General features: G+C 51.1%; 1 protein-coding gene across 4 annotated transcripts in view; it reads left to right on the top strand.

The window, feature by feature from the left end:
- Positions 1-7,669: 7,669 nt before the first annotated feature.
- Positions 7,670-16,439, top strand: part of LOC111156429 (hydrogen voltage gated channel 1) — a 34,001-nt gene continuing 25,231 nt past the window's right edge. The window contains exons 1-3 of one of the 4 annotated variants that reach the window (XM_022517330.1): positions 7,670-7,716; positions 8,289-8,368; positions 13,314-13,353. In XM_022517330.1, coding sequence (XP_022373038.1) covers positions 13,333-13,353 — 21 coding nt within the window. In that variant the 5' untranslated portion in view covers positions 7,670-7,716; positions 8,289-8,368; positions 13,314-13,332. Of the gene's footprint in view, positions 7,717-7,815; positions 7,849-8,053; positions 8,181-8,288; positions 8,369-13,313; positions 13,354-14,186; positions 14,296-16,439 lie in introns of those variants that run through there. The other 3 variants (XM_022517328.1, XM_022517329.1, XM_022517331.1) reach the window with 3 other exon arrangements.

Here is a 16,439-nt window from a genome sequence, read left to right as displayed (position 1 = left end):
CGGAAGACCGCGAGGCCCCCACAGGATGGCAGGGGAGGCCGAGACCCAGGCTTGGCACGGACAGACGTCACCGCCGCTGGACTGCCACACTGCTGATCCCGCCCAGATGTGAGCAGATGCCCACAGTGCGGGGTCTCCTTGCGTCTCTCCCCCAGGCCCCTTCCAGAAGAGGGGACACCTTGGTGAACACTTCCACCAGACCAGACCCAACAGGAGTAAGTTCATCCCCCAAAAGGAAAGTGAAATGGTCACTGAGCAGCGAATGTCCCAAGTATGGATGGGGTCTGGATGCTCCTGGAAGTGAGCAACAAAGACCCCAACCCACACAAGAGTGAACTCCATCACCTCTCAAAAACGGATGCCTGCAGGAGCTCCAGACCTGAGGAGGAAGAAGAGAGGAAGGCCCCTCCTGTGCCACTCCTGGGAAGCCCTTTCTGGAAGCATAACAGCAAGGACAGATGGAATCACCAAAACAGGTTTGGACTAATCTCCTGAGTGGAAGGAAGTTGAGGGGTTAATCCCAGGTCCACTTCTGGGCAGATGAGGGACCCATGTGGTGGAAACTTCTCCAGCTGGCCAGGAAGGCTGAACCACATGGTTGAGTATTTTCCATGAGTAACCAGCAGGTGGAACAAGGCAGTGGGGCCCAGTCCTTGAGTTCAAGGTCCTGCTCATCAAAATGAGTCCGAAGATACTTCCAGGGTCTTCTGCCCTCATCGCCCCAACGTTAAGCCTCACCCATGTCAACGCAGGAAAGATTCCAGAGAACTGGAGAATTCGGCTCCCAAGCATTAGCACCCGCTGCTCCTGCCACAGACAGGTAAGGAGTCCGTTGAGAACCCCAACTCGGAGCACGCGTCCTGCCCCAGCTCTGCTGCTGACTTGCTGTGTGGCCGTGTACCTAACTTTCAGAGTCTCTGTTTTCTGCATGAAAGTGGGGACAAATACTCAGCACACATTTGCCCGACATTCTTCTATTCTAGGGACCATCTAGGCTGGGGGCTCTGCGTGGGCCCTGCCAGTCCTCCCTCTGTTGTCCCCTCTCTCGGCTTGGTTTTGTGAGCGGCCACTGCTCCGGGTGGTTCCTGAGTCTCTTCTCTGTGTCCCTCCTTCTCTGCACCGTCCCTCCCTGTCAGCCCACTCGCCTCAGCTTCTGACACACTCACACTTCTGTCTTCCTGGACCACTGGGCCCTTGGCTTCCAGGACCCACACACCTTTGGCTTTTCCTTCTACCTCCAGTTACCCTCTGTGGCTCCTCTGCAGACTCTCCTCCCTGCTCAGCCTCTAGCTCAGCGCTGGGCCCTTTGTCCACACCTCGGGAGGAGGCTCTCAGCCTGCTTCAGGGTTTTCGATACCAGCTCTGTGCCGATGATCCCCTCAGAGAAAAACCCCACGTGTTTCTCCACGTCCTGTACTTTTGTTCCAACAAATGTGTGGGTTTTCCACACCCAGGAGTTCCGACACTAACGGCCTGGAGTTAGCGCAGACCCCACAGGTTAAATGCTGTCCCATGAGACCCTGCACCCTGCCCCCCGCTACTTCAGACGCCATTTGAAAGTCCAGGTCATCACCTGTGCCTCTTTCATAAACTAGACGTTCCCATCATCCCTCCGCGGGTTCGATAACTTGCTAGGATGGCTCACAGGACTCAGGAAAATGGTTTTCTTATAATTAAGGATTTATTCTAGGACACAAGGCATAAACAGCCAGATGGGAGCCATGCATGATGCAAGGTTTTAGGCCCAATACCTTGGGGCCCTCTCCAGGCACGTTACCTTCCCAGCACCTCCCTCCACCTGCTCACTTGCCAGGAAAGTCTCTCAACTCTTCCACTTAAGAGTTTTTTTTTTTTTTTTAAGATTTTATTTATTTATTTGACAGAGATCGCAGGTAGGCAGAGAGGCAGGCAGACAGAGAGAGAGGAGGAAGCAGGCTCCCTGCTGAGCAGAGACCCCAATGTGGGGCTCGATCCCAGGACCCTGAGATCATGACCTGAGCTGAAGGCAGAGGCTCTAACCCACTGAGCCACCCAGGGCCCCCCCCCCCACACTTAAGAGTTTTGACGGGAGACTCCATGGTGCACTCACAACAGCCTCCAGTCCCCTCCCCTCCCCTCCCCTGGAGGCTGGGGAGTGAGTGGGAGGAAGGGGAGTAGAGGTGGGACTGAAAGTTCCTGCCCCTGACAACCAGCTCCCCCCATCCTTCAGGGTTTTCCAAAAGTGACCTCATTCACATACACTCAGGTGTGTTGGAAAGGGACTTGTTATGAATAACAGCAGATGCTCCTTTCATCTTTATCACTTCTGGAGCCTTTCAAGAGCTGGGGGCAAAAAACAAGTATTATAAGATGCTCCTAGTGCTCTTATCACTTAGGAAATTATAAAGATTTTAGGCGGCTCTGGTCAGGAGCCATGCGCAAAGACCAAAATATCTATTTCTTCTATCACAACATCACACCCCGAACCCCTCTCCCAAGTTCCAGACTCAAATCCTACTGCACACGTAACCCCTCCACTTCGATAATTCAGATATAGTCACCAAGAACTGGTATGTCCCCTTCTGGGCTTTTCTGTCCCAGGGGTGGCACCACGCCACACTCGGGCGCTCTTCCTCGCCTTCCCCCTCCATGTCTGGTCCACACGCCGTCCGGTCTTGTATCCGTTCTACCCCCCGAATCCATGCCCATTTTTCCGTTCCTACTCCCAGCCACTACCTGGCCTGCTCTCCCACTTGTGCCTTCCCTGAGATCAGCTCCCTAGTCAGCCACCAGAGTTACCTCAGGAAAAGCAAACTGTTCAGTGGATGAAGATATAAGCAGACCATGGCACCAAGACCAAGCAGACCAAGCCACACAAGGGAATATTCAGCCACAGCAGGAATGAGGTGCATGAAGGAATCTCGAAAACATGCTGAGTGAAAGAAGCCAGTCGCAAAAGGCCACATATTGTAGGACTCTGTGTGATGGAAATGTCCAGAACAGACAAATCCACAGAGACAGGAAGCAGGTCAGTGGGTGCTTGGGCTGGAGGGGAGTGAGAATGCAGACCAGCTCCTGAATGGGTACCAGGTGTCCTTTTGAGATAACAGAGAAGTTCTGGAACAGAGTAGTGATGAGCGCTGTCCCATGTTATGCATGTACTGACCGTATATGACGGTTCGAGTAGTAAAGTTTATGTTATGTGTATTTCACCACAATAATAATTTATCTTATCTTGTCCCTCCCCTGCTTAAAATTCCCATGGCTTCTTGCACTTCGCATGAACTCCAATGCTTCCTGTCGTCCCCTGCTCTCCTCTCTGACCTACTTCTCCCCACTCTCTGCCCCTCCCACCATGTTGGGATAATTCTGGCTTCCTTTTGGTTTTTCACCAAGCCAGGCTCTTTCCCACCTCAGGGCCTTTGCACATACTGTTCCCACTAGGTAGAAGGCTTTCCTCTCCCTTCATGATCAGCTCTCCCTCAGTTTTCAGTGTTAATTTAAATGCCACAGAGAGGCCTTCCCCAACCCTCTTACCTCAGTGGGACCCCCTCTCTCTCCCCAGCACTGTAATTCTCTGCCATAACCCCCTGGTTGTTTCTTTCATAATACCACCACTGGGTCTTTGTGTGCCTCCCTACAGAGAGTAAATTCCTTGAGAGGAGGTGGGCTCTGTCTCATTCACCTCTGTGTTCTCAGTGCTTAGCTCATAGTTGGCACTCGGACGCTACTTGCTCAATTAAGGAAAGAACATCAGCTAGCAAGGGAAGGGATGGAGGCAGGATTTAAAGCCAGATCTCTTTGATGCCGACTCCTTTCTACTCCTCCACGTGATTCTGAACTATGTATAAAGCAGAAGCTTGAACCAAGTACCAGAGGAGGGGGTCAGAGTTAGCCATGACCTTTTAATGTAGCGATGTGATCATGTACAGGTACACCAGGCTTGTGTGGCTGTCACCTGCTCTAGATGAATCACACTTGCTGGCAAAGCAGCCTCTGGACCCAGACAGCAGATGTAACTCTGGAAAATTCCAAACAGGGCCCCGGCTGAGGTCTCATGGACTTCTCTCTCCTCCTTTCTCTTTCCTCGAATTCTCCTAGAGCCAGGACCAGGGTTTTGCCCTAGAAAGGGAAGTAGTCAACTGCAGCAGCTGAAAACACTGGCCCAGAGGAAACAAAACCAGCAGAGGCAACCCTCTCTCCCACTGCGTCAAGCCAGAATGAGCCCATGCCCTGGCCCAGTGCCAGCTCTCCTGGGGCACAAGCAGGCCAGACCTAGGGCCCATGCTCTGACCTTCCTCAGAATGTTCCCCGAACATCAAAAGGCGGGCTCCCAGAAAGCTCCTGGAACAGTGACAGACTCGTCCTTGAGCAAGCTGGGCTTACTGCTTGATAAGAAATGTGCAGTGGGGGGCAGGGACTCCCTTGTGCAAGAGGACTGCGTTGGCATTGCTGAAACCAGAGGACAAGTCCTTCCTCTAAAGCGGGAGTTCCTAACCCTTTTTTGCAAAATGGGTCCTCTTCTCCGGGGTAATGTTTTTAACTATGTAATATAGAATGCCTTGCATTACAAACCACCCATTATCTTGAAATGCTGTTATTGAATTATTATTGTTTTTTTTAGATTTTATTTATTTATTTGACAGACAGAGATCACAAGTAGGCAGAGAGGCAGGCAGAGAGAGAGGGGGAAGCAGCCTCCCTGCTGAGCAGAGAGTCCGATGCAGGGCTCGATCCCAGGACCCTGAGATCACCACCTGAGCCGAAGGCAGAAGCTTTAACCCACTGAGCCACCCAGGTGCCTCTGAATTATCTTTTAAATTGTGATAAATATATGAGAACTGACAGCTGGTTTAGTAACTACAGGAATTTTGAAGCAGTGGTGAATATAACCTAGATTTTAGGATATCTGCAATAACCGTCTTGTGATTTGAAGACATCTGTGATCTCATTGACGACAAAGCTGTGGGTACTGCTAATACAGGTGTGGGCTGTTACCTGCATTCATCATGGCAGGAAATGTTCAATTTCAGCTGATGAAAGTAAAGTAATTTTTTCCTATCCTAAATGACCAGCCTCTTAGACTCTCTGGACCGTAGAGGAACGTGCCCGAGCCTTGCCTCCCCAACTCACATGGGAGCTCTCTGAGGACGGAGCTGCTTATCTTATATTAAGTGTCTGGAAAGGGCCTGCCTACCACACGGCAGGCATCCAACATGGCTCTGTTGAGCCTCTTGGATCTTCTAGGCAGATAATCACATAGATCACAGATGGGAGATTCCCTCTTTTCTCGCCTCCTTTCTTGTCTCACTGCATTAGCTGGGGTCTTCCCTATGATGTTGAATAGAAGCAGTGACACTGGGCAGCCTTATCCTCAATATTCATGTATTAATTCATGCCGTAGAGATGTAAAGCACTTACCATGTGCCCGATGTGACAAAATTGAGATCTTTTCCCGTCCCACTGAGGAGACTGAGGCATTCTGTGGACGGAAATATTGAGAACATGACCAAATTCTCCCTACTTGCTAACCTGCTCTCTTAGGAGCCTGATTCCTCAAGAATACGGAAATAAGTCCCTGCTGGTGGTCGCAGGCTCAGGGCACAGCTAAGGCTGGCAGCTGTGGGCTTCCCCAGGACCACAGCAGAGCAGGCAGGGAGGCAGCACGTGGGAAGGATGATGAGAGATCAAGCCAGGGGCATGGCTGAGGCCACCAGCTGTCTACACTAAGCTTGTAACTGCAGGCAGAAGCACTTGTTAGAGCCAATGGAAAGAGGGATGCAGCCCTGGGGTGGGCAGTTAGGTGAGAAGATACCTGATACCTGTTCTCTCCACCTCTTCCCAGTCCTGAGGGAGTGAATGCAGAGACCAGGCCAGTGCACACACCCTCCACTCTGTCCAGCAGGCACTGGTAGGGGAGGGACACTGTTAATTAAAAACAAGATTGATGTGTAAAATGGACCAGAATAGGGGGCTCCTGGGTGGCAAAGTCAGATAAGCGTCCGACTCTTGGTTTCGGCTCGGGTCGTGATCTCAGGGTTGTGAGATCCAGAGTCTGCTTGAGACTCTGGCCCTCCCGCCCCCCAGATAAATATTTAAAAAAATAAAATGGGCCAGACTGGAGTTAAGGACTGGAATAGGAATGTTGCAATAAGAAAATGTGACCAAGGAGTCAGATGAGACTGAGTTGTTTTTGTTTTTAAGAGGGGAGAGAGCGTGGGTGGGGGGAGGATGGGGGAGAGGCAGAGAGGGAGGGAGAGAAAGAGAGAATCCTCAAGCAGACTCCCCACTGCGTGTGGAGTCTGACTCGGGGCTTAATCCCAGGAGCCTGAGATCATGACCTGAGCCAAAAATCAAGAGTCTGACACACAATCAACTGAGCCACCCAGGCTCCCCCAGACGGAGATGTTTTTAAGAGAGCCTACTGCCCTACAGGTCGGGGGGGACAGGATTGGGAAAAGCAGACTCCATGGAAGCCAATGGAAACAATACCACCCCGATAGGCAGACGACAGGCTCCCCCCAGAGATGTCCCCATCCCACTCCCCAGGACCCGTGAATGCGCTACCACACCTGGTGGAAGGGACTTTGCAGGTGTGATTAATCAAGGATGTAGCGAAGGGGAGAGGAGCCTGGATTATCCAAGTGGGCCCAATGTCAGCACAAGGTCCTTTCAGGAGGGAGGGAGAAGGGTCGGATCTAGTGGAGAAGGACAGATGATAGCAGAGGGCAGAGGCCAGCCGCCAGCAGCTGAGGAATGCAGGCCAGCTCTGGCAGCTCCACAAGGCAAGAATCCCCCCCCTAGAGCCTCCAGAAGGAACATAGCCCTGCCATCACCTTTGATTTTAGCTCTATTAAGACCATTCGCACTACTGACCTCCAGAGCCCTAAGATAACAAATCTGTGTTTTAAGCCACTGGGTGTGTGGTAACCTGTCACAGCAGCAATGGGAAACTAATACAGCTCCCAGGACTGAGACTCCTTCTGCCCCCAACTAAACCAGAAGCAGGGAGACGTGAAGGAGAGGGCCTCCTCCACCCTGAGGTTTGGGACAAATGGTCTTTTTAGGAAGACAGAAATTAATGGAAACTGATTCCAGGACAGTGCCAGGAATGAAGTGCGAGCAGAGTGCTGGGGCACCTCCGGAGGAGAGGGACATTGAAGCTGCGCCCGGAAGGTAAGGAGGAGTCAGCCTGAGCAAGGGGGCTCAGCCTCCAGGCAGGAAGGCACCTTCCTCTGGCGAGGAGACCTCCTTCCCCCATTCAGGAGTGGCCGGGCCTGCCAGCTTCAAGGTTGGCCATGCCTTCAGGACATTCTGCCCACTCTCCAACCTCTGCATGGCAGATACAGTGCAGGGGACAAGCAAAGCCACTCAGAGCCAACCCTAAGTAAACAGGACAGGGGTGCCACTGGACATCAGGCCCAGCCTCCCGGAGTGTGTGTGGTGGGGAGGGGAGTGGACCCGCCCCCACTCCATCCCGAAGGAGGAAGGAAGTGGTTCCCTCCTCCCACCCCTTCCCTCTGGCTAGCCTGGGACCGGATTCTCGTGATTCGCGATTGGCTCCCACGGGCGGGACCTTTGTCCATCTGCAGGAGCGCAGGAGGCCCCGCCACGCCCGGGCCTACGGAGCGGCAGGGGGCGGGGGAGGGGGGCGAGCCGGAGACCAACGGTGAGACAGACGGGCCAGGGCAAGGGCCCTGAGACACCGGCAAGAGCCCCGGACCGTGGCGGCGCAGGGTTAGAGGGCGGGCTGGGGGGAGGGGAGGGGGTCAGGAGGAGGGGCGAGAAGGGAAGGAGGGAGGGGCCGGGCGGCTCCGCGGGCGCGGAGCTCGCAGTTGCTGCGGTGGCCGCCGTCGGGAGGGGCGCGGGGTAAGTGCTCCGCGGCTGGGACGGGGCCGCGCCGGCTGTAGGCGCTCTCCCAAGCCCTCCCAGCCAGAGCCCTCGGAGGAGCGGACCCTCACCCGCCCCTCGGCCCCCCCCCCCTCCAGCCTGCCTGGGACCCCGCCCCCAGTTGCCCTCTGTTCCAGAGTCTAACAGCGCCGGCCGGCGCGGGCGGACTGGCACTCCCCTGGGGACCCCCTGCCCTGTTCAGGGAGTACTAGAGTCAGCTGGAGGAACAGGGCAGGAGGCCTGGTGCCACGGGACCTGGGAGGGAAGCCCCTTTTGGCCTCAGTTACCTCCCCTTGAAAACGGGAGTATTGGTAAGAACTACCCTTTCGTCCCGGGCTTACCCTGGAGACAGGTGCCTTCATCACCCGCTGAGGGCAGCAACAGGTGCGGTGAGTACCATGCTTGTCTCGGTCTTACAGGTGAAGACGCGGAATCTCGGGCCAAGCCACTTGCCTTGGGTCACCTGGCCGAAGCAGGCAGAGTCAGAACTTACACCCAGGTCTGTGTGAACCCCTAAATCCTTTTATTCACCATCACTGCCCCTCCCTGCCCCACCCCACCCAGGAAGACTTCGGGGGAGAAGTGAGGATGAAGGTAGTCCTGGGTATCCCAGGAGGAGGCTGAGATAAAATCTTTTTTCCAAGATTTTATTTATTCATTTGAGAGAGAGAGCATGAGCAGGGCGAGAGGCCGAGGGAGAAGCAGACTCCCCGCTGAGCAGGGAGCCCGACGTGAGGCTTCATCCCAGGACCTGGAGATCAGGACCTGAGCAGAAGGCAGCTGTTTAACTGACTAAGCCTCCCAGACGCCCCACCTGGGAATACTTTTAACCACTCCTGTCTTGGGGCAAGCTGTGCTGAGGAAAGAGAATGGTGGGTTGGAGACAGGTTAAACTCCGGGTCACAGAGGTGCTGCCCCCCACAGGAACTTACAGACCTCTCCCCACCACCTCTGCTGGGGGCAGGGGCCCTTACAGCCGCAGCCGTGGGGCTTCATCTCTCTATCACTCCGTTCCCTTGACTGTCCCTGAGGTTAAGCATGGTACTTACTGCACAGCACTGCTGAGATGAAGTGAGACACTTGGTATAAAGGATTAGCCCAGCACCTTGCCCAAGGCTACCACAGAGCTATGCCCACCCCCCCCACACACACCCTCCAGCTTCTTCCCTGTCCCTCTGAAAGCACCCCTCTGTGCCTGACACCTTTAACCTCAGGTCAGTCAGGGCTCTTCGAGATCTGCACTATTTCCGGACAGCTTCTTGAGTAAGCCAGGGCTGCCAGAGGCAACTTCTCGCACTTTTGAGTCCCTGGGGGAAAGACTAGTAGGGGCAGCATTTTGAAAATCTTTGGGCTGACGCTTGCACAATTCCAGAACCACTCCGAGGTCCCCAAGCCCTCTGTGATCACAGGTTTAGAGAGAAGGAGGAAGCCCAGACTCTTGTTGCCCCAAACCTGCTCCTCATCTCCTCCCCCCACATCTGAGCCTGCAGCAGGTTCTGCTCCTCAGCATGTTCTGAATCTGGCCATCCCTCTGCATCATCTTTTGCCTCCTCTTGGCCTCCCAGCCACCACTCTTGACCCCTAGATCCTCAGCATTGCCTCCCAAGCCCTCTGCAAGGTCAGAGTCTTGTGTCCTGCCTGGGTTCTCCCACCTCATGTTCCCTGCAGACCCACTGACCTCCTCTTTCTTCCTTGGACTTGCCGGGGTTTTATTTTGTTTCTTTGTTTTTGTCCCCTTGGGGCCTGTGCACACGGTCTTCCTTCTCCAGGGAATATTCTTCCCGGCCATCTTCTTGTGACTTAACTCTTTGCAACTCAGGGACCGCTGTCCAAGTCGCCTTCTCACGTATTCCCTGACCACTGCATCTGCAGGAGCCCCACTCGCCCGCTCTCTTCCTGCATTACCATTACTCCTTCTCTTTCTTCCCATGCTTAGCCTCAGGGGATCTTACCTTGCTTACGTGTTTCCCTGGTTCCCTGTTTGTCTACCCAGCTAAAGTATCTCTCTCCCAGTGCCCTGACCTTTTTCTTCATCACTTCAGATTCCCACCCAGAACCCGGCACAGTGCCTGGCATGTAGTAAATGTTCCAATTTTGTTGTACAATTGCCAGTCATGTGCGCAACCATCAGAGTTCTACTTGTCATTGCTTAACAGACTTCTTTCTGTATTTCTACATAGACCTCAGAATTGTTATTCCTTCTAACAACCCACTGCCTTTCTCAGCTGTTCTCTAAAGTGGGGCTTGTGGGGTCTTTCCAGGTTCTAGCCATCATATCCAAAGTAGCTTGTCCACACTGCACCTATGTTTTGGTACCCAATGATTTGAAATAATAGTTCCCAAACTGATGTGTTCAAGTCAAGAGTATGATTATTTTGAAGGCACTTGCCACTTATCACCAGAGGGCTGTTAAGGAAAAACAATGCCTGGCAGTGTGTGCAAGTTTCCCTACAGCCCCACAAGCACTGAGTTTTATCACTTTTGTTTTGTCTAGTTTAATGGAGAGGTCATGTATGTATCTTTAAATTTTCTGTTGCTTGAATTAGTGAAGCTGGTTGTTTTTCTATAAATGTGTTCTTTCTGTTTCCTGTCTTGTGAAGGAAGGAAATCTCCAGGGCACCTTAACAGCTCCCTTCACCTTTGCCTGTGCTAAAGGTTCCACTTGAGCCCGTCTCATGAGAGCAGGGTGAGGGCCCCCAGGGGCTAGAACAGGAACACACTGAGCTAGCTGAACTCTGCTGGTTGCAGAAGGCATCCTGCCAGTCGACCAGCAAGAAACCCTCTGAGCGGCCCTTGTTCCTGCAACCCATGCCACTGAGGAGAGAAAGAACTTCATTTTTTTGTTTAAGTCTTTATGAAAATTTTTTCCAATTGATAATTTTTTCTTAAATTATCAAAGCACATGGTGCGCAGGCTTATTCATTAGAACATTGGGGCAGCAAAAGATTGGGAAGTAATCCAAATTCTGATCATTAGTGGGACTACTACACACATTCCTCCAGGGAAACCTTGTGGAGTCATTCCAAGGAGTGCATTCAGTCTAGCACGTACTGATCTAGAACAATCGGAAATACTGTATTAGTCTCCAATAGCCGCTATAACAAATTACCACATATTGGATGGCTTAAAGCAACATAAATGTATTACCTTACAGTGCTGGGGATCTGACGTCCACACTCTGTCTCAGTGGGCCAACATTGAGGTGTTGTGTGGCCAGGCTGCATTTCTTTCTTTTTTTTTTTTTTTTTAAGATTTTATTTATTTATTTGACACACAGAGAGAGAAATCACAAGTAGGCAGAGAGGCAGGCAGAAAGAGAGGGGAAAGCAGGCTCTCTGTTGAGCAGAGAGCCCCATGCGGGACTCGATCCCAGGACCCTGAGATCACGACCTGAGCCGAAGGCAGAGGCTTAACCCACTGAGCCACCCAGGCACCCCCAAGCTGCATTTCTTTTGGACACTCGAAGGGAGAACCTGTTTCCTTTCCAACTTTTGGAGGCTGTCCACATTCCTTGGATTGCTGTCCCTTCCCTCGGTCTTCAAGCCAGTAGCGTATTTGAGTAACATCTTCAAATCTCGGACTCCAGTTTCTGGTCCTGCACTCACATGTCCTTCTGTCTCTGATCCTCCTGCTCTATTCAAAAAGACCCTTCTGATGACATTGGGGCCACCTGGCTAATCCCCATCTTGGGAGCCTTAATTGAATCGCATCTGCAAAGTCCCCTTTGCCATGTACAGTGACATATTCACGGGTTCTGGGGAGTAGGACAGGTACACCTTTGGAGGAAGGGGGTTCATTATGGAGCTTACCACACCCTAAAGGGAAGTAAGCAAGGTTTGGAGCAGTGTGTGTGTCGGCTCACATTTGTTGAAGTCTATTTATTTATTTATTTATTTTTAAGATTTTATTTATTTGCCAGAGAGAGAGAGAGAGAGAGAGCGAGAGCAAGAGCGAGCACAGGCAGGCCGAGTGGCAGCAGAGGCAGAGGGAGAAGCAGGCTCCCTGCCGAGCAAGGAGCCCGATGTGGGACTCGATCCCAGGACGCTGGGATCATGACCTGAGCCAAAGGCAGCTGCTCAACCAACTGAGCCACCCAGGTGTCCCACATTTGTTGAAGTTTAAAGAAGAGAAAAGGAGTAGATATGGATGTGCTTGCAAAGGCATAGAATACCCCTAAAGACCACACAGGAAACTGCTAAGAGTGGCTGCTTCTGGGAAGAATGGGTAGAAAGGAAGCTTACTAGTCACAGTGTATCTTTTTGAATTGTTTCAGTTTTTTGGTACATACCTGTGTCACCTACGTTAAAAATAAATTTTAAGAACTAATACATACTCATTGTAAAGGGTCAGACCTTCCAGGAAGTGAAGGAAAATACCTACAAAAATCAGTCCCCTCAACCTCTCCCTTTTTGTCCAACAATAACCACTGTAAACAGTTTGGCTTTATCTTTACGGACTTATTTTTAAAAATGCATATGTAATTTTTCACAGATTGGGTCATACTGTATATATTATGCTGTAATATGTATTTACATATACACTTTTTTTTTTTTTTTGACAGATCACAAGTAGGCAGAGAGGCAGGCAGAGAGAGAGGGGGAAGCAGGCTCCCCACTGAGCAGAGAGCCTGATGCAGGGCTTGATCCCAGGACCCTGGGATCATGATCTGAGCTGAAGGCAGAGGCTTTAACCCACTGAGCCACCCAGGCGCCCCTACATATACACTTTAATGTATGTCTATGGGTTGTTTTTTTTTTTTTAAGTTTAAACTGGAGTGAAATTCACATAACATGAAATTAACCATTTTACAACTCTGAACAGTTCAGTGGCGTTTAGTGCATTCCTGATGTCACGTAACGACCACCTCTATCCAGTTTCAGAACATTTTCATCAACCAAAAGGAAACCCTGCCTCTGTTAAGCAGTCAATCACCATCCCCCCCACCACCTCCTAGTCCCTAGCACCCACCAGTCTGCTTTCTGTCTCTGTGGCTTTGCATATTCTGGGTGTTACATATCAGTAGAATCATGTCATATGTGAAGTTTTGTGTGTGGCTCCTTTGATTTAGTGTCCTGTTCTAGGGGTTCATTCATGCTATAGCATGGGTCAGGACTTCATTTCTTTTTAAGACTGGATAACATGCCATTGTATGGATGCAACATCTTTCATTCATCCATTCATCCCCTAATGGACACTTGGGTTACTTCCACCTTTTGGCTAAGAGTATTTTTGTATATGCATTTGTCTGAGTGCCTGTTTTCAATTCTTTTGGATATATACCAAGGATGTGCATCCTTCTACATAAACTTTGAGCTTTATGCTATTTTCAGACACTGTTAACGTAAGCAAGTTAAAAATAATTTGTAACAAAGTGTCGCAAAGCACACACTAAGATAAATGATAGCAGGATGTCAGATCTAGACAAACATTTTCTTATTTTCCAGATCCAGAGAGGACAGGAAGATGGCTGCTTGGGATGAAAAGGTAAATTATTTCTGATAGCCCAGCAGTGTTAAAGGACCTCCCCAGGCTTGAAGACCATTCTGTTTGGTGTTTCAAACAGGATAAAGGGAAAATACCTGTTTGGGATGCTTTTGCTATCCCGAAGTGTTCAGTCACAAAAGTGGGAACTATAGCAGGAATTCACAAACCTCAAGATACCCCAGTAATCTGAATCAGATCCTTCAAATCCCACCTCTGCATTTTAATAATAACCCTGTGTCATGAGACCCAGACCTTCACCTCGCTGAGACCTCTTTCTCCTTATCTGGAAAAGGGAGAGAAAATCACCCTTGTTCCCGAAGGCTTGTCGGGAAGAGTTGAGGAGACCGTGATCTCAAAATGCTAGGCTGATACCGAGGCCCTAAGTGGCTTTTCCCTCCTGCCCATTTTACAGAGAAAGACACTTGGGAACAGAAGTAAAGCCACTTGCTCAAGATCACACAGGTAGGAAGTGGCAGAAATAGGATTTCACCCTGGCTTTGCCTCCTGTATCATGTGATCATCCCAAGCAGAACTATTAAACTCTGGGGTGCAGGGTTGTTGGGTTTGGGGGGACATCTGTTATGAAGGGTGAGGACAAGGTGGAAAGGAAATGTGGCTTCCATTTTAGTTGTTCCCTGGTAGGTTCCGGGGGTGCCTAGCAGGTAGAGCTGGGGGCTTAGGGTAGCAGCAGGGTGATCAGGGAGTGTCCAAGAAGCAGGGTCATGGGTTGATAGTGATGCCCTTTTAATGGTAAGAATCATTTGGATTTTAAGGCTGTTTAGAGTGTGGCAGGGGAAGTGGCCCATGCTGTGTGCTACCAATTCTGATTTCAGAAAAGTTGGAATCTGGGGGAAATGTTCCTCTTGGAATTCAATGAAATATAGCAGGAGAAGCATTAGCAATCGTAGCAAGAACACCCGCTGAGCACCCACTCTGTGCCAGGTATGTGCTTAGTGCTTTCTGTATGTTTGGTTGTTTAAGCCTCTCAACAACTCAGTGCATTAAGTGCTGTTACTTCTCTTTTTTTTTTTTTTTAAGATTTTATTCATTTATTTGACAGACAGAAATCACAAGTAGGCAGAGAGGCAGGCAGAGAGAGAGGAAGGGAAGCAGGCTCCCCGCTGAACAGAGAGCCAGACGTGGGGCTCGATCCCAGGACCTGGGCCAAAGGCAGAGGCTTAACCCACCAAGCCACCCAGGCACCCCAGTGCTGTTACTTCTTTCCTGCTCTTACAGATAGGGAGATCGAAGCACAGCAAGGGTTATTGATTTGCCCAAGGTCACACAGCTGGCCAAAGGCCCAGACCCATGCTGCCTGCCTTCCACGCCCTAAGTACGGACTAGTGATGGTGCCCTGTATGCTTTTCAGACACAGTCTATCCCAAAGATAGGCTAGGTCTCCCGGGCAAAGAGCTCCTGGCAGGAAGGGAGCAGAGAAGGATTGCAGGGGCAACAAGGGCTCTCTGGGGCAGATTCCTTCCCTCGGCCATTCCTTCACCTGACAAATGTTTCTCAGTGCCAGCTGTGTCCTGGCACCAACCCCAGCTGGCAGGCTGTACCAGCAGTACAGCAGACCCTGGTCCCTGCCTGCCTGTGGCTTCCTCTCCGGCTGAGCGAAAGATCCCTGTCAAGTCACAAAACGGTGTGTGTGAAGGGGCATGTTTGCAGAGCCATTAAGGAGAGGCCATGGTTCATGTGGGTCCCTCCCTGGGACCACTGAGATCAGAAGGGCCTCCAGACCTCATCAGATCACAGGCCTCTCTGTCTGACACCTGGAGGGCTGGAGTAGGTAACCAGGTGCTGAGGGATGACCGAGAGGGTGTTGTAGCAGAAGAAGGGGCCCATGCAGAGGCCAGAAGGGAGCCCGGAGCAGGGCAAGGTGGGGAGGGAGTAGGGGCATGGCAGGAAACTGGCAGGGACCAACAAGGTGGGAGGGATTTGTGAGTGAAGTGCCCAGAACCTGGGGCGACAATGGCCCTGGAGTGTATGCAGAATGGGGGACTGATGTTCAGAGGAGAAAGTCCGCTTTCCTTTGGAGGGTCACAGAAAGTTCTGCAGAAGAGGCAGCCTTTCAGCTGGGGCCTTGGGATTTGAACTCATGGGATCCAAGGAAAGGGCATTTCTAGCGGCAGGAATAGGATAGACAAACACCAGGAAGCAGGCTCTCCTGTAGAGCTCCACAGAGCAGAGCGGGATGGGTAGGGGCAGTGATGGAGGAGGGAGAACTCTAGTGCCAGAGCGGACTCTCTGCCAATCTGGGAGACGCTAGTAGACCACCTGCTGCTCTGTGGCTCCAGTGGGTGGACGGCCTGGATTCCAATCCTGCCTCCGCCCATGATGGGCTGCCTGACCTCAGGCCAGTTTCTGAACCTCCCTGAGCCTCCTTGTGCTTGGCCATGAGTGGGGTCAACAGTCCCCCCCGTGTACTTGGGTATTGGACGTACGGTGCCTGCCACCGCGGAGTGAGGAACTCCAGGAGTTCCAGCGATTGTCATTCATCAAAGGCCAATGGAAACACAATTCCTATTTTCTGTCATTTGTAGTTCCCTGTGAAAGCAGGCAAACCAAAAAAGCCGAAACACTTGGTGCTGGTTATTCTGTGGTGAAACCAGCTCATACCTAGTGAGGGGCAGGATCACCCCTACAGTTGTTCTGGACAAAAATTCAATACTGTGTGTCCAGAATCATGACAGTGTTCCTCATCAAACCTGGTCATCTCTCTTAAAAGAAAATGACCCATAAAAAGGAGACTAATTGCTAGCACCCTATTCCATAGCCCATCAGGCGCCATTGATAGGAGATGTGCCATTATTTTGTCCTATGGAGAAATGTGGTCTTGAAATTGGTGATAAACGTGCTAAAAATGAGGAGAAATCAGATTCCATAGTGAGAGCATTAACTTCTTGGTGCAGTTTCTTGGCCATTAAAAAGGCATAAATCTATGCACATTACTAGTAGGAGAAATACAGAATTGTCTGCCGTCTTTGATTATAATTAGAGAGAAAGAGACCTTAGGTGGATAAGAAGTCTGGTATGTTGGGTTTATCGTGAATTCCTTTGCTTTTGCTCATGTTTTCACGAAGCTG

The sequence above is a fragment of the Enhydra lutris genome, unplaced genomic scaffold (assembly GCF_002288905.1).
Source record: "Enhydra lutris kenyoni isolate GAN:26980312 unplaced genomic scaffold, ASM228890v2 scaffoldscaffold46, whole genome shotgun sequence".
Taxonomy (NCBI): domain Eukaryota; kingdom Metazoa; phylum Chordata; class Mammalia; order Carnivora; family Mustelidae; genus Enhydra; species Enhydra lutris.
This window is presented reverse-complemented; position numbering and strand designations above follow the sequence as displayed.